Source organism: Trichosurus vulpecula, chromosome 4 (genome assembly GCF_011100635.1).
Source record: "Trichosurus vulpecula isolate mTriVul1 chromosome 4, mTriVul1.pri, whole genome shotgun sequence".
NCBI lineage: Eukaryota > Metazoa > Chordata > Mammalia > Diprotodontia > Phalangeridae > Trichosurus > Trichosurus vulpecula.
In genome coordinates, this window is record NC_050576.1 from 183,107,040 (window position 1) to 183,131,395 (window position 24,356).

The 24,356-nt window shown below is 44.5% G+C and overlaps 1 protein-coding gene across 2 annotated transcripts; it reads left to right on the plus strand.

The window, feature by feature from the left end:
• The first annotated feature begins 444 nt into the window (after nt 1-444).
• LOC118846364 (keratin, type I cytoskeletal 14) lies at nt 445-5,918 on the plus strand. Of its 2 annotated transcripts, XM_036754810.1 has the most exons (8): nt 445-981; nt 2,359-2,441; nt 3,110-3,266; nt 3,913-4,074; nt 4,189-4,314; nt 4,429-4,649; nt 4,777-4,820; nt 5,821-5,918. In XM_036754810.1, the coding sequence occupies exons 1-8, from the start codon at nt 445-447 to the stop codon at nt 5,916-5,918; spliced, it is 1,428 nt and encodes a 475-aa protein (XP_036610705.1). The 2 variants fall into 2 exon arrangements, with proteins under 2 accessions (XP_036610705.1, XP_036610706.1); XM_036754811.1 differs by lacking the exons at nt 4,777-4,820; nt 5,821-5,918 and having other exon boundaries at nt 445-590; nt 666-981; nt 4,429-4,653.
• Nucleotides 5,919-24,356: the final 18,438 nt, after the last annotated feature.

A 24,356-nucleotide genomic window follows, 5' to 3' on the forward strand; every position in this document is an offset into this window, starting at 1 on the left:
TGTCTCCACTCCTCCTGGGATGTGGAGCTGGACTCGGGTTCAAGGATTCCTATGGATTCCCAGGAGTGATGGGAAAGTATAGCCTGCAGCCCCATACCTCCCCAGTGTGAATCACACCTGGTGGGGTAAGAAAGCCAAAAAACCCCCAAACCAAAAGCCGCCCCACCCCCCAAACCACTCCAAACTAGCGGTGAGTTTCCAGAAAAGTATGACAGAGACATAAAAGAGGCGGGGCAGTTAAGGGAGCCTGTTGGCGCAGACCTGAGGCTGGGGTGGGGAGGTGGGGTTGGCAGCCAAAGGGAATGGAAAGTGCCCAGCTCCACCCTCCTGTAAACCTATAAAGAAAAGACCCAGGGTCTCTGAGGCAGCAGCTCTTATCCTCTCTGAGCACCTTCTCTGAGCTATCTCTGTCTCTCTGAACACTAAACTCTCTCTCTTGATACCATGACTTCCTGCAGCAGACAGTTCACCTCTTCCAGTTCCATGAAGGGCTCCTGTGGTCTTGGAGGTGGCTCCAGCCGTATCTCCATGCTGGGTGGTGGCTCCTGCAGAGCCCCTAGTGCCTATGGCGGCTCAGGCTTTGGGGGCATGTCAGTGACAACCTCCCGCTTCTCCTCTGGGGGTGGCTATAGTCTGGGAGGAGGCTATGGTGGGGGCTTCAGCAGTGGCAGCAGCTTTGGAGGGGCCCTAGGTAGTGGCTTTGGTGGAGGCTATGGAGGTGGAGCTGGTTTGGGTGGGGGCTTTGGTGGTGGTTTTGGTGGTGGCTACGGTGGTATGGATGGCCTCCTGGCTGGTGGGGAGAAGGTGACCATGCAGAACCTCAATGACCGCTTGGCCAGCTACCTGGACAAGGTGAGGGCCCTGGAGGAGGCCAACACTGACCTAGAGGTGAAGATCCGGGACTGGTACCAGAGGCAGAGGCCAACTGAAGAGAGAGACTACAGCCCTTACTACAAGACCATTGAGGATCTCAAGAACAAGGTAGGCCCTAGGCAGAGGTTAATCAGAACAGGATACTCTATACCTGGTCCATTTGGGAGCTACTGACTTGGGTCACACTCAACTCTAGAGTTTCAACTGAGGTGGCTTTTGTTTAGTTTGAGAACTAAGCCACCCAAAATTTGATTAATTCCTGGTGCATTAGGAGGGCTTGTATGACAGTGAAAATCGTGCTGAATTTCTATTCAGATGACCTGGCTTCATATCCTGACTTGGCTATTTCTGATTTGTGTGACTTTGAACAAGCCACTTGGACTCTGTGAGTCTCAGTTTACCTATCTGTAAACTGAGAAGGTTGGGCTTGATGACCTCTATGGTCCCTTTTAGCTCTAAATATATCAACAAAAACTTTAGCTCCTTTCTGCTAGGGCATCTTGTAAAGAAGAAAAGAGATTGGAAAAGAGTAGAGAAAGGTCTATAGATTTCCTCTGTTTTATTCTCTGCCATATCAAAGGCACAGGGTAGTAACGGGATCAAGAGAGACACCTAAAGTGCTCATTAGTTCATTCACTTAATCTGGGAGGCACTGCCCAAAGTCTTGGCACTTTCTACCAATAGGCAGACAGAGTACCAATAGCACCATCTCCTAGATCTGGGGAGGAGACAGAGATGAACCGCAGACAGCAGCAAAAAGAGCTGCCTCTTCCCCTCCCCTCCCCCACATCTGTGCTCCCCTGTTCCTAGTCCTAGACCATCTGTCCCCTTGTGGAATCCTCTGAGACTTAGGTTTCCTTGTAGGATGTGTGTGTGTGTGTGTGTGTGTGTGTGTGTGTGTGTGTGTGAGCATGTGTGCATGTGCATGATGGCGGTGGTGGGAGAGATTTGAGTCTCCTGTTACTTCTGCCAAAGCTTAGGGGCAAGAGTTGCCACGCCCAAGTTTTGCTCAGTTTTCTTCTGTCCCTGTCTTCTCTCCTTGAACACCCTCCCCAAATAGGGTTTCTTCTCTAAGTCTATCATGTACTTTTCCTCACTCCCCTCCTCAGGCTTGGATTCAATGCAATTAAATTTAATGCAGCAAGCACTTATTAATTACCTACTATGTGCCAGGTGCTGTGCTAGGCCCTGAAGACACAAAACCCCCAGATACAGTCCCTGCCCTCGAGGAGCTTATGTTCTGTTTGGAATGGTTGGTTCCAGCAGTGAAAACTCTTATTCACAACCCAGGCTCAGTTCACCTAGAAAATGAGGAAGTGAAGGCTGCCAAATCCTGAAACAAAGGGCAGAATCGGCTTGCCTGGAAAATTGCCTCTGGTCCCTCGGGGCGTAGGTCCTAGAGAATTTTGGATGGGGAAGGGAAAACTACAGGTGTATGCTGACCTCTGTGAATGTGTGATTAATGACATTTGGTTTCTGTACCAGATCCTTGAAGCCCGAGTAGACAACGCCAGAATTCTCCTACAGGTAGACAATGCCCGCCTGGCTGCCGATGACTTCAGGACCAAGTAAGTCCATCGATAATAAACATGGGAAATCCACCTTTATCACAGTAGAGGCTCTAAATTCTGTAGGGGCAGAAGATTGTAAACTCCATGAGGGACGAGATTGTGTCATATTATCTTCGTATATCCCCCGAACCTAACTTAGAGGAATTAAGCCATGAATAAACTCTCTACTCTAGAGTCTATGTGGAAGTGGGATAATCCTTTTCAGGGGCCTGGCTGTGTGACCCAGGGCAATCACTTAACTTCTCAGTGTTCCAAGGAACTCTCTAAGACTATCAGTTACAGAGAAAGTTCCTACCTGTGTTAGTAGAGAGGCTCCTTACTTGGGAATTCCTGTATCATAGAAATCACGGATACAGTCCTTATCCTTTATCCCTTTCAAGAGAGAAAAATCAAGAATTTGGTTAAAGTTGTAAATACCGCCAAACCTTCCAACTGAGGTCACCATTATCACCTAGCTATTACTGAGAGGCACGCAGGCTTGCTTGAACTATCGATAGGCATCTTTATCCACCCCCTCTCATTTCTAGGTTGATGATTCATTCCCCTAACCATTTACCATAAAGAACCCTAGGATGGGAATGCTAGAGTATTGGAAGGGAGAGGGGACAATGTATACCTTGTGGCTAGGTGAGGGGTTTCATTGCTTCCTTCTTGGACCACCACAGGTATGAGACTGAGCTGAATCTGCGAATGAGTGTGGAGGCTGACATCAATGGCCTACGCAGAGTGCTGGATGAGTTGACCCTGGCCAGGGCTGACCTAGAGATGCAGATTGAGAACCTGAAGGAGGAGCTGGCCTACCTCAAGAAGAACCATGAGGAGGTGAGAGTCAAGGAAATAAGAAGGAACTAGCTGCAGGGAATTCACAAATCAGCCTGCTGCAGCTTCAGGATAATTTTTCTTACTTCATTCTCATGTAAAAGTGAGGAAGGGTTATTAATCACTAACACTCTCTGAGTGGGGGCAGCTAGTTTCTCAGCAGATAGAGCACCTGCCCTGATGTCAGGAGGACCTGAGTTGGTATGCAGGCTCAGATGCTTACTAGCTGTGTGACCTTGGGCAAGTCATTTACCCCTGATTGCCTCAAAAAAAAAAGACTCTCTGAGTGGCACATGATCCTAGACCTAGAGCTGAAAGGCATCTCAGGAATCCATTTTATTCAACCCTCTCATTCTACATTCAAGGAAACTGAGGCCCATGAAGTATGACAGACTTGCTCAAGGTCACTTGGGTACCAAATGTGACATTTGGACCCAGGATTTGATCCCAGGACTTCTAAACAGGCAATGCTCTCTCTACCATGCTGTTCTGCCTCTGAGTAGGGAGATTTTGAGGGAACATGAAAATTTGAGGTGGTGGGAAGGAAGCCATCAGGACAGAGAGATGATGTCCTCAGACTGTAATGGAAGTTGCACTGAGAGCTATCTATCTGGGGGCTTGTGATTTCAGGCTGTTTCTTTACTTATAGGAAATGAATGCCCTGAGAGGCCAAGTGGGTGGAGATGTCAATGTGGAGATGGACGCAGCACCTGGTGTGGACCTGAGCCGCATCTTATCTGAGATGAGAGAGCAGTATGAGAAGATGGCGGAGAAGAACCGCAAGGATGCTGAGGACTGGTTCTTCAGCAAGGTGGGTGTGGCTGGAGTGACTTGGGAGGAGGACCAAAGAGTCTTCCCTAAAAGACGTAAGGAGAGCCTAGCGTCAGGTGCGTCCTACGGAAGGTCTCATTTTCCTCTTTTTCAGACTGAAGAGCTGAACCGAGAGGTAGCCTCCAACAGCGAGTTGGTGCAGAGTGGGAAGAGTGAGATCTCTGAGCTCCGACGCAGCATGCAGAGCCTTGAGATTGAACTGCAGTCACAGCTCAGCATGGTAGGTGACTTGGGGACCTGGGTTTGAGGGCTGCAACTGGTGAGTGAATGTAGCATCTGGAAGGGAGGTGAGTGGCTACCTTCGGTGACCAGACTTGTCTTTTTCCATCCACAGAAAGCCTCCCTGGAGAACAGCTTGGAGGAGACCAAAGGCCGTTACTGTCTCCAGCTGTCCCAGATCCAGGGACTCATCAGCAATGTTGAGGAGCAGCTGGCTCAGCTCCGATGTGAGATGGAGCAGCAGAACCAGGAATACAAGATCCTCCTGGACGTGAAGACTCGTCTGGAGCAGGAGATCGCCACCTACCGCCGTCTGCTGGAGGGAGAGGATGCCCAGTGAGTGACCCAAGTCTCCCTCTCACCCCTAGGCTGGTTCTCCCATGACACACACTTGCTCATTCTTCTTCCCCATTCACTCACGATACCATGTATCTAATGGTTCTCTTTATCCTTTTCATTACAGCCTTGCTTCCCAGTTTTCATCTGGCTCTCAATCCTCCAGAGATGGTAAGATGTAGCTTGGCATGAATCCTTTTTGAACGGGTTAATTTGCCTCTCTCTAGGGGTACTTGTATTCCTTTTCTTCTCTGGAAAGGATGTCAATACGAGCACTAATGGGGTTGGGACACAGCTTGAAAACATCTTAAGGCTCAGCTATGTCTTCTTGGAAGCCACAAGAATTGTTCCCTACAGTTTGGTGACCCTCCATTTTGTAGGAAGGACACCTTTCCATTTTCTGAGGCTTGGTAATAATTTTAGACCTCATCTAGAAGAAGATATTATTTCCTAAATGGTCCTCTGATGGTCAGGAAGGAGGGGGCAATCCTGTGTTCTTTGAAAGGATAAGTGGGTCAGATCATCAGCACCATGGACAGAGTATTGTTTCCATTCCTCCCCCACCAAAAAACAACAAAGCCCGGTGTTAGATACTGAAAGGGATATATTCACTGCTCTCAGGGAAAGCTGGGTCTGGTCAGAGAGATAGAATGGATAATTAGGAAACACAGTCAGTGTATAGTACCTTTAAAAAGATGATAGAGAACTGATTTTGTCAGTGGTGGGGTAGGTAGAAGTGAGTTGAGGGAGGAAAAAAGGAGGGGTAGGTATCAACAGGAAGAAGGGAGATTAGTCAGGAGCACTAAACTAGTTTCCCTACTTCTGATTTCCAAAGACATCCATTGGCCATTCCAAGATACCCTGGTCATTGCCCCAGCAATGGCTTCCCCTCTCCTTTACAAAATGTTTTATTGATGCTTTTACTTTATGTTGCTATCAACATCCAATACTGGCCTTACCCAACAGAGCATTCCCTTGTAACCAAGAAGTCCACCTAAGTAAAATAAATCAGCACATTGCCCATCTTTGACAATGTATACTATGTTCTGTATTTGTAGTCCACCACCTCCCTGGAAGGAGGGGGAGCCACGTTTCATCATCAGTCTTCCATAGTCATGGTTGGTCATTTCTCTGATGAGCATTTTTTCCTTCTCTCTTTCCATCTCTGCAGTTTCCTCCACTAGCCGTCAGGTGTACACCAAAGTATTAGATGTCCATGATGGCAAAGTGGTATCCAGCCATGAGCAGGTGCTTCGCAGCAAGAACTGAATTCTTCATACTGACCAGACCAGAGAAGCCCACAGCCTGCACTCAGATCTGCTTCACCCCCTGCCAGGCTGGGCAGTGGATAATGGTCACCAAGCTTAATTCACTTCCAGCTTGTCCTTTGCCATTCCCCAAGTGCTGTGCAAACCAATAAAGCTTCTTTTTCTTGCTGCAAATTCTTGCCTCCTCCTGATTGTTGGTAATACAGTGAGGAGGGGGCTGGGGAAGGGCTGAAGTGAAGGATAACCTTAGAACTATCACTTTACTGGTGTGGAAGAAAGAGCCTGGGAGGCAGGTGGTGCAGGGAGGTGGAGGATTCTCCCTATCAAAATGGCACAAAGGATAGAGTCAGGAAAACTTGAGTTCAAATCTAGAATTCCCCCGCTTTTTTTGGAATTCTAGAATTCTTCTAAAAGAAGAATTAAAAAATCTTTTAATTTTTTTTCATTTTCCTGATTACTTTAAAAAAGACCTTAACATTTATTTAAAAAAATTTGAGTTCCAAGTTCTCTCCCTCCCTCCTGTCCCTCCCCCACCCCTTGAGAAGGAAAACAATTTGATATTGATTATACATATGAAGCCATGCTGAATATATTTTCATATTAGCCATGTTGCAAAAGAAAACACACATGCACACACACAACCTAAGAAACATAAAGAAAGCAAAAAAGTATGCTTCAATCTGAATTCAGAGTTCATCAGTTCTCTCCTTGGGGGTGGATAATATTTTTCATCATGGGTCCTTTGGAAATTCCACTATATTCTCAGCCAGAATTCCCCTTGCTGCCCAAGTCAAAAAGCCCCACAACCTTCTGTCAGACCTGCTCCACCCCCTGTAAGGCTAGGTGCTGGAAAATAATGGCCACCAAATTAAATTCACCTCTATTGTACCTTCCCCTGTTTCTAGCTGCACATCCTAACTGTGCATCCCTGGGCAAATCACTTAATCGTTCTCAGCCTCAGTTTCCTCATCTGTCAGCCCTTCCTCACTCAAATCAAAGTCAAGTGCAAATCATGTCATCATTTCCCTGATGTCATGGTCCTCTTCAAGAATGAAGGACAAACATGACAACCTTTGTCATCTGTAAAATGATAGCTGCCATGAGGAGTTGGTGTGAGGGTCACGCGAACATAAATGTAAAGCTCTTTGTAAACCTCAACATTCTAGATCAATGTTGGCTATTATGGTTATTCTTCCCCGACTAGTCTCCAGGAGCCAACATCTTTGCCTGGGGTCATGTGCCTTTTCTCAGCTACAAGAACATAGCAGGAGCTTGAGCCCTCCGATATTCTACTTTCTTTGAGGGGTTGGGCCTGGTCAGCCAAAGGAAAGAAGTTTTCTTCTTTTTGCTGGTTAAGGTGAGTATGTGGGGTTACAAGAGTTTTTTGTTCAGGGAGGGTTAAAAACAGGTTTGGGTAGTATATTCCAAAAAAGTAGTTTCCACAGGGCAGTATACACTGGACCTCCAGGAGAGGAAAAGAATATTTATGAGATTTTATTATTAAATTACATAATTAAAACATTAAATATTAATTTTAAATGAAAACTAATGTAATTTAAATCTAATATTTATGGAATATCTTAAGGGGAAGCTGTGGTGAAATGGAGAGAAGGCTAGGTTTTAGGAAGCCCAGAGTTCAAGCACTATTTCAGGCACTTACATGCTGTGTGACTTTAGGCAAGTTACTTAACCTCTCTGGGTCTTAATTTCCTAATCTATAACATCGAGGGGGTTGGGTGAGATGTCCCCTTTTAGCTCTATATCTCTGATCCTTCGATCTATGATTAGTTAAGATGTCCAATAACCAGATAGCGAGTATAGAACACTAGATATCATCTCTACTAGCATCTCCCAAACTAATTTGAGCCATGCATCACATTGAGGCTTAAATATTTTGATGAGTCCTATAAATGTTGGTCCAGGGAGTCTGCAGGTGTGAAACTCCTCTAGGATGTGAAGAGAACAGGGAATGTTTTGGAGGAAAGTCAAGCAAATGATGTTTTTTATATTGAAAAAATATTGCATTAATATATATTGTTGATACACACATAATTTCACATTTAATATAAATGCCTAGAAAAAGGCATTTTTGTTCATTGACTTAAATTTCTCTCTGCACTTTTGCTTCTTAATTCATTCTAATCTGACTTCTGAACTCATCATGGAACTGAAACTGATCTGATTCCAGCTTGGCATTTCAGATTGTCTTTACATTACCTCACATCATACTTTCCATGTCCCAGCTGAACTGGTCCATGTGCTGCCCTCCATACCTGAAAGCCAATCTCCAAGCTTTGTGCCTTTTCAGGAGTTGTCCCCCCCTTCCCCCTCCCTGCTCTGGATTGCAGTCCCTAAGCTCAGGGAGTTTATATCACCTACATAAATAAGTATGATATGCAAGCCAATAGGAGAGAGGTAAAGGAAGCCTGAGGAGGGGGATGCTCACTGGGAAGGCTTTACAGAGAGGCTGGTACCTGAGCTGGGACTGAGCAAGAGAAAATTTAATAGACAGACTATGGAGGGAGTGCTCTCTCCAGGCACAGGAATGGTCTTCATGAATGCAGAGTCAGGAAAAAGCATCAGGAACAGCTGGTGTTCTAAATTGGCTGGAAGCTGAGTTGTTCTTCTCATTGAGTTGTTTTAGTCTTGTCTGACTGTCCATGACCCCATTTGGGGTTTCCTTGGCAAAGATACTGGAGTGGTTTGCCATTTCATTCTCCATCTCATTTTACAGATGAGGAAACTGAGGTAAACAAGGTTAAGTGACTTGCCCAGGGTCACACAGCTAGTAAGTGTCTGATTTCAGATTTTTACTCAGGTCCTCTTGACTCCAGGCCTGGCACTCTATCCACTGTACCACCTAGATGCCCATGAAGCTGAGGGCAATGAAATAAAATCTGGAAAGAGGTGAAAATAACACACCATAGAGGGCCTTAAATACTAGAGTAAGGTTGTATTTTAGCCTAGCAGTAATGGGGAGCCACTGAAGGTATTTGAGTAGGGCAGTAACATGATTGGATCTGTGTATTAGGATGGTTACTTTAGTCTTGGTATGAAGGAGGAACTGGGAGAAGGCAGGAAGTTGAGACAGGGAGATGAGCTTTACCTCTCTCAGCCTCAGTTTCCTCATCTACAAAATGGAGATGGATAAATACTTCTTACTTCATAGTTCAAGTGAGCTAGCCTGGGCAAAGTGTTTTGCAAACTTTTTTTTTGGAGGGAGGAAGGCAGTGCAATTGGGGTTAAGTGACTTGCCCAAGGTCACACAGCTAGTATGTCAAGTGTCTGAGGTCAGATTTGAACTCAGGTCCTCCTGACTCCAGGGCTGGTGCTCTACTCACTGCGCCACCTAGATGTCCTGTGTTTTGCAAACTTTAAAGCACCATATAAATGCTAGCTCTTATTATGAGGGCCTGAACTAAAATGGTGGCAATGGGAGTGAAAGGAAGAAGTAAGGACAGATGTGAGAGATACAGTAGAGGTAAAAATCTTAGACTTACTGCTGCAAAGCCTCATCCCAGAACTAAGGAAAGGAGCTGAGCTGCCCGAAGAAACAATCATGAGGTAGTTCTCATTTTGACTTATGTTCTCCATAGTGACTAATGATGTCTTGAGTGCCAATTTTTTTTTCAGTTCTTAGGGCAAATTAAAAAAAAACTTTATAAATTAATTTTTAGTTTTCAACATTCATTTCCATAAGTTTTAAATTTTCTCCACCTCCCACCCCACCCCCTCCCCAAGACAGTGTGCAATCCAATATAGACTCTCTATATAATTCTTATTCAACATATCTTCACATTAGTCATGTTGTATAGAAGAATTAGAATGAATGGGAGGAACCATGAGAAAGAAAAACCAAACCAAACCAAAACAAAAGAGCAAATAGTCTGCTTCGATCTGTGTTCAGACTCCTTAGTTCTTTGTCTGGATGTGGATAGCATTTTCCATCACGAGTCTTTTGGAGTTGTCTTAGATCCTTGCGTTGCTGAGAAGAGCTGAGTCTATCAAAGTTAGTCATCACACAATGTGGCTGTTACTGTGTACAATGTTCTCCTGGTTCTGCTCTCCTCTCTCAGCATCAGTTCATATAAGTCTTTCCAAGTTTTTCTGGTCTGCCTGCTCATAATTTCTTATAGCACAACAGTATTCCATTACATTCATATACCATAACTTGTTCAGCCATTCCCCAATTGATGGACATCCCCTCAATTTCCAGGTCTTGGCCACCACAAAAAAGGCTGCTATAAATATTTTTGTACATGTGGGTCCTTTCCCCATTTTTATGATCTCTTTGGGATACAGCCCTAGAAGTGGTATTGTTGGGTCAAAGGGGATGCACCTTTTTATGGCCCTTTGGGCATAGTTCCAAATTGCTCTCCAGAATGATTGAATCGGTTCACAACTCCACCAACAATGAATTAGTGTTTCAATTTTCCCACACCTTCTCCAGCATTTACAATTTTCCTGTTTTGTCATGTTAGCCATCAGTTGACAAATTTCATGACCTTTTCTCAAAACTGTCTTTGATCTTTCTGCAGAGTCCGACACTGTCAATCATCTTTTCAATGAAACTCTCTTCTCTAGTTTTCATGACACTGCTTTCTCCTGGTTTTCTTCCTACGTGTCCAACTGCTCAGTCTGCTCGGCTGGATTTTCATCCAGGTGGTGCTTGCCAACCCTGGGTGTCCCCCAATCCTCTGTCCCTCTTCTCTTTTACAACCTAGCCCTAACCTGTCTCCTGAACTCTAGTCTCACATCACCAACTGCCTCTTGGATGTGGACTTATGTAAAACAGAACTCATTATCATTGCCTCTAAACCTTTCCACAAAACTTTCTCACAGGCAGCTGGTGGTACAATAGATAGAACTCTGGGCCTAGAATCAAGAAGACCTGGATTCAAATCCAGCTTCAGATCCTTACTAACTGTGTGACCCTGGGCAAGTCACTTAATCTTTATTTCCTCAACTGTAAAATGCAGATAATTAATAATAGCACCTACCTCACGGGATTATTGCAAAGACCAAATGAGATATTTGTAAAAAGAGCTTAGCACAATGCCTGGCATGTAGTAGGTGCTATATAAATGCTTATTCCTTCTTGATACAAGTTCTAGCTCAGGTACCAATTTCTCCATAAAGCCTTCCCGGTAAGCATCTGTCTCTTCAGCTTTCTTTTGCCTCTCTCCTTTTCTACTGTGTATCACAACTATTTGTGTAGGTGGGGTGGGGGAGGAGACCTGAGGCCTTGGGGCCACTTGTGGCCTTCTAGGTCCTTGGGTGTGACCTTTTGACTGAGTCCAAGTTTTACAGAACAAATCTTTTTATTAAGGGGATCTGTTTTGTGAAGTATAGATTCAGCCAAAGGGCTGCACTTGAGGACCTAGAGGGCCATACGTGGCCCCAAGGCTGCAGGTTCCTCACCCCTGGTGTAGGTGGTATAAGCTCCCTGAGCTGAGGGACTGTGTCATTATCTGTCTTTGCACTCTAAAATCCCAGCACAATTTCTTGTACACAGTAGGTTTTTTAATAAAGGTTTGTGGTTGAATTGAACTATCTGCCGGGAAGTAGTTTGGGAATTAAAAAAAATAATATTAGTTGGTATTTGTGTAGTACTTAAGGTTTACTCAGCTGAGCCTCAGAACAACCCCAGGGAAGTAGCTGTTCTTTATGACTCCCATTTTCCAGTTGAACGAACAGGCTCAGAGAGGTTAAGTGTCTAGCTCATGGTCACGCAGCTAGTAATGATCTTCCTGACTCTAAGTCCAATGCTTTATCCAATGCTCCACTATGCCTCTAAAAAAATTCAGAGAACTATTGGTCTGGAGAAAGCAGCCTCTGAGCTAAGAGGTAAGACTTTAAGTCTTTTTAAAAGTTTTAAAAATTCATTTTAAACTTCAATACAAAATGAGAAAAGAAAAAAAGAGTCTTAAGATTTTAAGTCTTGTTTTGGTTCTGACAAGCTGAGTGAATGTAGACATGTCTCTGTGCCTCAGTTTCCCGTTTGCAGAAGGAAGGCCTATCTAACTGGGGGTGGCAAGGACATTGTACTCTTTGGCACGTATGCTCAGGGTCCATCATATACCTAAGGATAAGGTTGGGTGCTGAACCAGAGCAGCTTTATGGTGCTGCTGAGAAGCATGGATGAGCATGGGAGGGACTCCCTTCCTCCTCAAATTTCCAGCATCCTCCAGAGGCTTTCCCTTCTTCTGGAGAAGGACAAAAAGAGCAGATTTTCCCAGGCTGTTGGACCACAGGCCCCTAGTACTCTTTAAAGGACTGAACCATGCCCTTCCTGCTTCCTTCCAGGGCCAGGCATGATGGAGTCCACGTTTCAAACCCTCTTCCCTGAGGTTCAGTGCAAAGCAGGAAGAGAAGGCTGGGTGGGTAAGGAGCCTCAGCAGTGGGTTCCATTAGGATCATCTTGTGCCTGGACTGTGTTAGGATAGCCGTTGCTTCCACTCTCTACCTTCTTCTAATTCCTTTTTTTTTTTTTTTACATCAATACTAAGATAGTCTTCCTAATGCACAGATCTGATCACATGACTTCCCTACTCAAATACCTTCAATGGTTCCTAGATCCTAGCCTGTGACCTAGGATGAAAGAGGATCATAGATCTTCAGCTGGATGGACCTTAGAGGCCATCTGGTCCAAATCCCTAATTCTACAGGCTAAGAAACTAAGAATGGAGAGGAATTAAATGATTTGCCCAAGGCCACATAGATGGTAATCATTAGAGGTGGGATTTGAACCCTGGTCCTCTGAATCTAAATCCAGTGTTTATAGAAGGTGGGATTGCTGAAGAGAGCTAGGCGAGGAATAGACCTGGTTTGGACCAAATCTTCCCTTTTGCCTGTCTCCTCTTCCTCTAAACTCACACCAAAAAGACAAAGAAATCCAACCCCCCAAAATTAGGAACCGACTCTAAGCATGCAACTCAACAGTGCAGTCTAGTGGCCAGAACATTGGTTTGCAAGGTTATGCGTCAAGGAAGATAGTTTTAGGCCGGGCCGGTCTATTCTCTGGGTGTCCCTTGTCCTGTGTGACCCAAGAAGGGTTGTCATCCTTCTTTCTCCCACCTTCATAGAGCAATAGAAAGTCAGAGCTAGGAGGAAGCTTGAAATTTCCATTTTCTCTCCTCCCTGACCCCTACTCCTGCCCATCCTCTTAAGCCCAATTTAATTACCCCTTACTTCTCCAAGACTTTTATAATTTCTCCATCCCCCCAGTTAGTAATTATTTTAAGCCTTTCTAATCCACAGGGCTTTTTGTTTACTTGTCTCAAAAGTACTTACCTTGAAAACATTATGTGTCAACATCCCATTGAAACAAACAAACAAACAAACAAATTCCAAGAGGGCTGGTACTATTTCAACATCTTACAACCTATCACTGTAGAGGTAAAGGCTTAGATGGACCTGAATTCACCATGGAGGCTTCCCTCTAATAATAATCTGTATGGCTCATGTTTTGTCTCACCTTGGGTTTAGGTCTCAGGAACATTTAAGTTTGGCTCATTTTGACCTCTCTCCTGTCATGGATATAGGATCATAGATATAGAGCTGGAAAGGATCGTAGAGGCCATTGAGTTCAATGCCGACATTTTACAGATGAGGAAACTGAGGCACAGAGAGGTTGAAGGATCCACCCAGGATCTTACAGGTAGTAAGAACCTGAGATGGGATTTAGACCCAAGTTTAGCTCATTCTAGTCACCAGTGTTCTATCTACTAGGCCATGGGATTCCAGTTTTCCTTCAAGCAACCAGGATTAACAAGGCACGGAACACAGAACTGGTTTGTTACACATAACATACTATAGAAAAGGACTCTTAGGAGAATCTTTTCATATGGTCAAGATACTCTTCTCTCTGGTGGGTTCCACCTTTCTTCAGGGATCTATATAATTACTCTCAATCTTATAGTGTTTCCCTAAAGTTTAGATTCAAATTCAGCAAACATGTATTAAACAGTTACTACTTGGAAGAAATGGGTCAGCTAGGCTGTGCAGTGGATAGGGTACTGGGCCTGGAGTCAGAAAGACTCACCTTTGTGAGTTCAAATCTGGTGTCAGATACTTCCTAGCTCTGTGACTCTGGGCAAGTCACTTAACCCTGTTTGCCTCAGTTTCTTCATCTGTAAAATGAGCTGGAGAAGGAAATAGCAAACCTCTCCAGTATCTTTGCCAAGAAAACCCTAAGCGAGGTCACAAAGAATTAGTGAAACTGAAAAATGACCGAATAATACATGAAAGGAACTATACTAGGTAGTGGGTATACAAAGAGAAAAATGAAGTAGTCCCTGCCCTCAAGGAGTTTATGTTCTATTTGAGGGACGTAACATGCACACAGATAGGTAAATACAAAGTAATTTTAGCAAGAGGAGATGACCAAACACTAAGCCTCCTGTAGGAGGTAACTCCTGAGCTGATCCTTGAAGGGAGCTAGGGTTCTGAGGAGCAGAGGTGAAGAGGGAGTAGCATGTTTTAGTCATCAGGGACAGTCTATACAAAGGCAATGAGGTGAGAGTTGGCATGTTGTCCTATCACCAGTCACATCTTGCCAAACTCCAGCCTTGGGTTAGCCCCACTATCTCCTGTCTCCACTCCTAGTCATTTGATATTGAATGATACTGGGGAAAGTCCCACTATTGTACCACCTGTGTCCACTACAAACTTATTAGCTAATTATAGCTGGTCCTTCATTGCTACACAGAAACCTTTATTATTCTATTATTGACTACCACACAGCCAAGAAAACTTATTCTAAAGCTTCTTTTCTCCCACTCACTTTTGATGAGCATTTTTTGATATTGGGGAAGTCAAATTGCCAGTAAAAAAAAGCCAAGAAAAAAAAATCAAGTGTTTATTAAGCACCCACTATGTACTAGGCACTGTGCTAAGCATTTTACAAATATTATCTCATTTGATCCTTACAACAACTCTGAGAGGTAGGTGCTATTATTATCTCCTATCTCCATTTTACAGATAAGGAAACTGAGGCTGGAGAGGTTAAGTTCAAGGTCATCCAGCTTGTGAATGAGTGAGGGCATATTTGCACTCAAGTTTTCCTGACTTCAGGTCCAACACTTTATCCACTGTATGATTTAGCAGCCATTAACAATCTCCTTCCCCCTACCCTCTACCTCACATGCATACACTGGGGTCAGGCCATCCAATGCCTTTTACTTTTTTACCTGTGGGATCCTGAGGCCTGTGGTGATCTCATAAAAGCATTGGAAATACCAGAGGGAAAGAAACAGAGATGGTGGTTACTGCAAGCAATCCTGCAAGAATACCTGAAGCTCCTTTTCTGTTACATTCACATCTCCTCCAGGACCTCACACAATGGCCTGCATAGAGTTACTTGATACAACGCTAGGTGAATTTGACTCACATATTTTAATCTCTTTGTTTTATAGGTGAGGAAATTTAGACCCAAGAAGAAACTAAGCCCCTGGTTGCAAAGCTAAACAATCGATGGCAGAGTTGGTAATAGAACCCAGGACTCCTGATGGGGTTACAATCATGATAATACACTTCAAATATTTGAAGATTATCATGTGTAAGTGGGATTAGACTCTTGTTGGCCTTCAAGGGCAGAGCAAGGGCTAAGAGATGGAAGTTATAAGGAGGTGCATTTCACTTTTTTTGGAAAAATTAAATTCATCATCTCTCCCTTTCATCCCCTCAATTTAAAAAAAAAAGAAAAAGAAAACCTTGCAACAAATGTGCGTATTCAAGCAATTTTTCCATGGACTGTGTCTAAAAATGTATGCCTCGTTAGAGGCGGATTTCATCCCAGCAATTAGAGCTGTCTACAAATAGAATGGATTGCCTTGGGAGGTAATGAGGTCCCAGTCTATAGAGCTCCTCAGATGGAGGTCAGATGTTCCCTTGTTGGGGCTGACATAGAAGGGATTCTCGATTTGGGTATGAGTTGTGCTCTATAACAGTCATTTTGGACCTCTGCTTCTCTTGTTCTTTTCTCCCTTCCCAGGCTAGTGTGATAGGTACTGAGATATTGAGAGCAGGGCCCAAGTTGGAGTCTGTTCTGAATCTGGGGGGGCTCACTCTAAAATCTCAGGGGCTTCCTTTGCTCTTCGGATCTTCACCCTCCCTAAAAGAGTCTAAGCTGGCAACACATTAGGGAGCAGCTACACCATCTGTTAGGAGGTTAACGAGTTTGCACTTTCAAAACTCAGGGATCACCTGACTGATGATAGCGTCACTGACTGCTCCTAATTAGTTGATGCTGGGCGCGACTGGCAGCTCGGTCTGTCCTATGATGTAGCAGGCTCAGACATTTAGATACTGTCTCACTCACCTCATTGTGTTTGCCAGCCAAGAAGGGGCTGAGGAAGGCAGGGGGTCCTTTGACTTCAAGGGAGGGGAGAAAGGGGAAGGTGAAGAATCTAGACCATTTGCCCTCTTCCCTGTGTTTGTGCTCTGTTGGCTCTGGGGCTCTCTCCTTGGCACTCTGCCAGCCACAGGGGACAGGAACTGACATTGCAGTTTCTTTAGTATAAATGGTTCAAAATGCCATCCAGGTTTATGAAGAGAAGAAAGAAAGGGCCGAGGAAAAAGGGCATTTGGGACCAAGAGACAGGGAATCTTATCTCTTAGATAATAATGGAAGTTGGGGAAGAGAGAACAGAAGGGTCAGAGGGGAGAGAGAAGAGGAGAGAGAAGAGAAGAGAGGAGGAAGGGGGAGGTAGGAGAGAGAGAACAGAGGGAGGGAGCGGGGAGAGGGAATGATAGAATAGAAAGGAAGAGAGGAGGAAGGGGGAGGTAGGAGAGAGAGAACAGAGGGAGAGAGCAGGGAGAGGGAATGATAGAATAGAAAGGAAGAGAGGAGGAAGGGGGAGGTAGGAGAGAGAGAACAGAGGGAGAGAGCGGGGAGAGGGAATGATAGAATAGAAAGGAAGAGAGGAGGAAGGGGGAGGTAGGAGAGAGAGAACAGAGGGAGAGAGCGGGGAGAGGGAATGATAGAATAGAAAGGAAGAGAGGAGGAAGGGGGAGGTAGGAGAGAGAGAACAGAGGGAGAGAGCGGGGAGAGGGAATGATAGAATAGAAAGGAAGAGAGGAGGAAGGGGGAGGTAGGAGAGAGAGAACAGAGGGAGGGAGGGGGAGAGGGAATGATAGAATAGAAAGGAAGAGAGGAGGAAGGGGGAGGTAGGAGAGAGAGAACAGAGGGAGAGAGCGGGGAGAGGGAATGATAGAATAGAAAGGAAGAGAGGAGGAAGGGGGAGGTAGGAGAGAGAGAACAGAGGGAGGGAGCGGGGAGAGGGAATGATAGAATAGAAAGGAAGAGAGGAGGAAGGGGGAGGTAGGAGAGAGAGAACAGAGGGAGGGAGGGGGAGAGGGAATGATAGAATAGAAAGGAAGAGAGGAGGAAGGGGGAGGTAGGAGAGAGAGAACAGAGGGAGAGAGGGGGGAGAGGGAATATAGAATAGAAAGGAAGAGAGGAGGAAGGGGGAGGTAGGAGAGAGAGAACAGAGGAAGAGAGCAGGGAGAGGGAATGATAGAATAGAAAGGAAGAGAGGAGGAAGGGGGAGGTAGGAGAGAGAGAACAGAGGGAGAGAGGGAAAGACAGAAAAAGGGGAAAGAAGAGTTAGAGACAACAGAGGGTTCAAGGTGGGAGAAACATAAAGGGAGAGAGAAAAGAGAACACAGGCAGAGAGAACAGAATAGGACAAAGAAGTGAGGAGAGGAGTAATGGGGGAGACAACAAAGAGGGAGAGAAGAAAGGGATCTGAGGGGGGATATAAACATACAGGGAACAAATGGAGGGAAGAGGCAAGTTTCCTTGGAAAGAGACACAGAAGAGTGAGGGGGAAAGAAGAGAAGGAAGGAAGAAGTGCAAGCAATGGGGAAGGAGGAAGAGAGAACAGAAATCCAGAAAGGATGGTGGGGGAAGGAGAGGGACAGATAACAGAGTTTGTGATGGAGAACAGGATGAAAACAGAGAGAAGAACTCAGGCTTCCTGGGGTGAGAGGGTGGGTAGGAACAGCCTAACTCTGAATTTGGAAGGCTCAGGGGCCATGCTGAAGCAGGCACAATGCAACGTGGACTAATGTTTGTGGGCTGATGTTTGTCTGCAATGTCCTTCAAAGGGTTGGACCACAATATTTCCCTGCTCCAGAAACATCAATGACTCCCTATTTCCTCTAGGAGAAAGTACAGATTACATAGATTTGACATTTGGAACCCTTTACTCTCTGTCTTCAAACCCTTCCAGCCTGATTTCACACAGCTCCTCCTCATGCTTTCTTTGTTTCAGCCAAACTCACCCGGTCGGGTCACTATTCCCCGTACAGGGTACTCCATTCCTACCTCCATGTTTTTGCACGTTCCTGGGATGCTCCACCTCCTCCTCAGCTGCCTGGAATCTAGTCTTTGCCCTTGAAGAGATTCTAGTTTGAAGGTGAAATAGACAGATTAGGGTACTTTCTCTATTACTTTTGAGGGCACTACCATCATCCCAGTTACCCAACCATATCTAATTGGTTTCCAATTCCTGTCATTTCTGCCTTTGTGATATTGCTCAGTAATGCCCCACCTCTAACATTGCTACCACCACAGTATGCAGGCCCTTATCATCTCACTCCTGGATTATTTCAATAACCTTCTGGTTGGCTTTCCTGCCACAAGTCTCTCCCCACTCCAGTCCATCCTCCACTCAGCTGCCAAGGTGGGCTTCCTAAAGCACAGGTTTGACCCTTAAGGTTTTCAGCTCAAGGCCACCTCTTATTAGAGAACTTTTTTGATCCCACCAGATATGGGTGGGATTCATCCTCACCCTCAAATTAGTTTGAAAATATCTTGTATCTACATAACTGTGTATGTGTTATTTCCCCAGGAGAATGTAAGATCCTTGACAGTGTGGATGGTTTTCTTTTTTTTTTCTTCTCTTTATATACCCAGTGCCTTGCACATAGTAGGTTCCTTATACCTGCTTGTGGAATGGGATAGAATTGAAAGGGGCTCCTAAATAGGGGTGTCAGGCTACCCTCTGTTTTCCTGGTTCCTTTGTTACACTCATCACCCTTCACCTCTCCTCTGACCTCTTTCCCAACCCTGTCTGAGACATAAAAAAAAGCTGACTGGGTTTGAGAGCAGGAGCCCATTGTGTGAGTGGCCCTGAAGCAGGAATGGAGAAAGAATGGGTGATGACAGGCTCTGTACAGTCACTTGCCATGCCCCATGCCAGGGGGTGGGAGGGCATGGGAGAAGGGCAACAACCCTGCCCACTAGTGGGAGGGGAGGGGCCTGAATGCCTCAGAGAGGTGACTCAGTGTACTGCACTCCCCAATCCAGGGGCCTACTTCTGCTGACTCAGGGCACCTAACTAATTCTCACAACTTATCTGTGGCAGACACTCTATTGGAGCGTAGGGTATAACAGGGAAGACAGGGGATCTAGGCAATAAGAACCTAGATGGTGTCTTTTTAGCATCACCTGCCCCCTCCTCCAGATCCTCATTGCTTCTTTTGTCTTTTATCCCCACACAGGAACATTCAACCTTAGAAATGAGACCCTGAAGGAAATTTAGAGATCATTTAGTTTCATGTAGGCTGGTTAGATCAAAAGGCAACAGAGTCAATATAAATCGGGTCAATAAGCATTTATTAAGCACCTCTTATGTTTTAGGCACTGGATAGGTCAATGGAAGTAAGAAGCCCTGAGTTCAAATCTTGCTTCAGAGTTTGGGTAAGGCTCTTGACTTCTGTAGGCCTCCACTCAACTTCTCCTGGCCTGTAAAATGAAGGAGTTGGCCTTGATGGCCGTTAAGGACTCTTCCAGCGCTAAATCTACAATCCTATGCTCCTTCACCCTCAGAAGAGAGGACATGGAGACAGAGATGCTGAAGTGATTGGTGAATATCCATCAGTGCAACCCCTGATTCCAAAAGAATTATTAATCCTCATGCAAAACTCTTTCCAACCTACTCCTTCCTAACTGGAGTACTGAAAGGCAGCTGTGTTAGTTCGCAGAGATTTTGAGCTTTTTTTTTTTTTTGGCTTTGTGGACTTTTTGGCAGTGGTGAAACCTATGGACCCCTACTCAGAATGATGTTTTTAAATCCATAAAATCCCTAAAATGCATAAAATACATAAAAAGGAAATCAATGCTATTAAAATATATTAAATCTCTCTCTATATAAATAAAAGGGCAGCTAGGAGGCACAATGAATAGAGCGCCTGGTCTAGAGTCAGGAAGCCTCATCTTCGTGAGTTCAAATCTGGCCTCAGACACTTACTATGTGACCCTGTGCAAGTCACTTAACCCTTTGCCTCGGTTTCCTCATCTGTAAAATGAGCTGGAAAAGGAAATGGCAAAACACTCCAGTATCTCTGCCAAGAAAATCCCAAATGGGGTCAGGAAGAGTCAGATATAACTGAGCAACAACATATGTAAGTATATGAAAATAGAGTTATTAAAATATTTTTTAAAAATCAAGTTCATGGACCCTTGGTAAATGACTCCTGCTGTAGACTAATGCATCCAGCACCCTTTGTCCATCTCAATGTAAAACCCTCAGTCCCCTACAATTGTATGCTATCCAGAATTAGTTGTTTGTGCTGAATCAAGGTTGTTGTCTGTGATTCCACTATACATGAGTGTGCATTTTTATGAATCAGGCTAGATTAGGGATTCAGGAGCTTTGTGAGGCAGGGGTGGACATATTTTTCTGTATCCTTTGTTACGTGGGTTAGTACATCTCTGTGGATTGTAAATGATACAATAAATTCTGTGGTTAGACCAACTTAGTATGAGGCTACATCTATGTTCCTTGGAATCTCAAACTTGACTGGGTTAGAATCCAACCCCATCATGGTATAGAGAGGAAATAGGCCCAGAGATGTCAAATAACTTGTTCGAAGTAGAAAAAATACAAGTTGATTGGGGAGGGAGGGCACCAGCAGTTAGGGGATCAGGATGAGGAAAAGGCTTTGTGTAGGTGATGGTGCTTGAGCTTCATCTTAAAGGAAGAGGGGCATTCTGTGAGGCAGAGGTGAAAAGGAAATGCATACCAGGTAAGGGGGATGGAAAGTACAAAGGCTTGGAGGCTAGAGATTGAGTGTTGTGTGTGAGCGACAAAGAGTATTGTGTATGAGTGACAAAGAGTATTGTTGTGTGTGAGGAACGAAGATAAGACCAGTTTGGTTACATCACAGAATGTGGGAGTGAGTAAATATTTATTAAGCAACTACTGTATCCTAGGCACTGTGCTAAGGGTTACAAATAAGAAAAGGAGAGTTCCTGCCTTCAAGGAGCTTACAGTCTAACAGGAGAAGACAAACAAACAAAAAGAAGCTGAAAGGGGTGGGTGGGTGAGGGGGTATGTAAGTATCTGGCATGGGGACATGATGGAGTTCAGTCTAAAGGAGTACAGGTAGGTAGGGAATGAAGAGATGGTTGATCTGGAATGCACTGTTAAATGGAGGCTTTGGGAGAGATCTTTGTTTGACCCTCCAGCCTTCCAATCAGAGGGCAGAAAGTATTAAGGGTACTGATGAGTTGTGAGTAGTAAGGCTAATTTTTTCTTTTAACAATTTTTAACACTTGCTTAATTTTGAGTTTAAAATTTTCTCCCTCCCTCCAGTCCTTCCCTCACCCTTTGGGAAGGAAAGTAATATGATATCCATTATACATGTGAAGTCATGCAAAATACATTTCATATTAGCCAGCACCAAGGCCAATTTGCAAGGTATAAATGCTCACACTGAAAATTTAACAATTAGCTCTCCTGAGCTGGTTGTAGCTGGCTCCAGCCCATCACTTACTGGACCAATTTTTCTCTACAACAGTACAGTTTTGGGGACCCCAGTGTAAATTGTTCCACCCCCACTCTCAAATCCCGGTTTGCATCTTGACATCCTGATAATTGTCATTGGCACACACACAATCAGAGTCATTTTTGTTATTACCTTTGACTCAATCCATCATTCAATCAACAAGTATTTATTAGGCATCCACTATGTGCCAGGCACTGTTCGAGGTACCAGAGATAAAAAAGACTAAAGTGAAATAGTTTCTGTTCTCAAGGAGAATGCTTTTTAATGGGGGTTGACAATATGGATGTCTATAGGTATATACATACCATATACAAACCAATGTAAGGCAACCATTTAGGGGAAGTCCCAAGCAGCTGGGGGTACCATGAAAATCCTTATTAGACAATGGAATTTGAGCTGAGACTCAAAAGACACTAGAGGTTCCAAGAAATGGAGGTGAGGAGGGATTAGATTCCATTCATGGGAGACGGCTGATGGAAAGGCACTGAAATAAGAGATGGAGTGTTGTGTGTGAGGAACAGAGAGAAAACCAGTTTGGCTGGACCATAAAAAGGGAGTAATGTGTAATAAAAGGGGTATTAGGCTGGTTTGTGAAGAGTAGACATTAAAATGCCGGTTATAGTTTATATTTAATCCGAGAGGTTATAGGGAGTTTATTGAGGAGGGCTGGGGGTGACTAGGGATCAACATGAACAAAGTCACATGATCTACGTTAGGATGGCCACTAGAAGAGTTTGGCTACATTGTAGAGTCCACCAGATAAGGACTGGAGGACCAAAAGGCTAGAAACGGAAGGGATCTCAGGTGCCTTCTTGTCTCCTCCCTTATTTTTATGGTCGGGGAAACTGAAACTGGGGTACCCTTTAGGAAAATCATGTTTGCTGCTGAGTGGAAGATGGATTGAATCAGCTGGAGTGGGGAGACACTTGAAGCAAAGAGGTTCTCTCACTGAGTCCTTGACTCAGACTGGTCTTCCTGGTGTGCATTTCTGATGATGTTACTCCACTGCTCATGAGCCATCTACATCTCCCTATTGTCTAACGAATAAAGATCAAATTTCTTGGTATGGCCTTCAAAGACTTCCAACCAATCAAACAATCAACAAGCATTTACTAAGTGCCCAATATGTGCCAGGTAGATACAAAGACAAAAGTGAAAATTGTCCTTGCCTTCAGGGGGCTTACCCTCTCAGGGAGAGAGGTGGGGAAAGGACAGGAACATATACATATGTGGATATATACAAAATAGATACAAAGTGACTTTAGGGGGAAATCACCAAAAGCTGAGGGAACCAGGAAAGGTCTCATCTGGAAGGTAGTGCTTGAGTTGAGCCTTGAAGGTAACAAGGGATTCTGAGACAAAGACGAGGAAATGGTGTGTTCTATGCATGAAGGACAGCCAGTGCAAATCTGAGCAGGGAAATGAGTATTCTGTATAAAGAACATTAAGAAGGCCAGTTTGCTTGGGCCCCATTGTGTGTGGCGGGAGTCATGCACAATAAATCTGAAGACAGGTTGGGCTAGGTTACAAAGGGCTTTAAATATGAAATAGGAAAGTTTGCACTTGACCCCAGGAAACAGGTAGCCATTGAAGCTTCTCAAGGAGAAGAGTGAGTGACATTGTCATACCTGAGTTTAGGAAAATCAGCTGGGTAGTTTGTGTGAGGGATAGAGTTTGGAGAGGGGGAGAATTTTGAGTCAGGGAGACCAATTCAGAGGTTTTAATAATAGACCAAGTGAGAGATGACAAGGATCTAAATTAAGGGAGGTAGCTATGGGAGTAGAGAAAAGGACCCTTTTTGGATTTGAGAAATGTGGAGGTAGAAATGACAATGTGACTCTAGCCTGCCTTGGGGAGTCTATTATGGTACAAGGAAGTCAGAGGATCTCAGCTCAAATCTTGCTTCTGGTGTTTACTTGTGTGAGACTTACTTGGGCAAGTCACTCAACCTCAATGAGTTTTAGTTTCTTCATCTGTGAAATAAAGGAGTGGGACAAGAAGGCATCTGAGGTTCCTTCCATTTCTAGCCTTTTGGTCCTCTGATGCTATGGTCCTTTCTAGCCTTATCTGGTGGACTCCACAATGTAACCAAACTCTTCTAGTGGCCATCCTAATGTAGATCATGTGACTTTGTTCATGTTGGTCCCTATGTCTGGCATTCGCAAAGTGATAAGATGCCATCCTACTTCTGTAAGCATTGCACTTATCTTCCATGCCAAGATGCAGCCTCCTCTGTGACACCTTTCCTGATTTCATCAGCTAGGAATAATGTCTTCTTCATCAGCTCTCCTGGCACTTTATACTCTTCTCATGCATTTATCTTGGAGTAGTTAGGTGGTACAGTGGATAGAGTGCCGGGCCTGAAGTCACGAAGACTCTTCTTTCTGAGTTCAAATCTGGCCTCAGACACTTACTAGCTATGTGACCCTGAGAAAATAACTTAACCATGTTTGCTTTAGTTTCTTTATCTGTAAAATGAGCTGGAGAAGAAAACGGTGGAGCAGCTAGGTAGCTTAGTGGGTGGAGCCCTGGAGTCAGGAGGACCTGAGTTCAAATGCAGCCTTAGATGCTTACTAGCTGTGTGACCCTGGGCAAGTTACTTAGCCCCCGTTGCCTCAAAAAAAGAAGGAAATGGCAAACC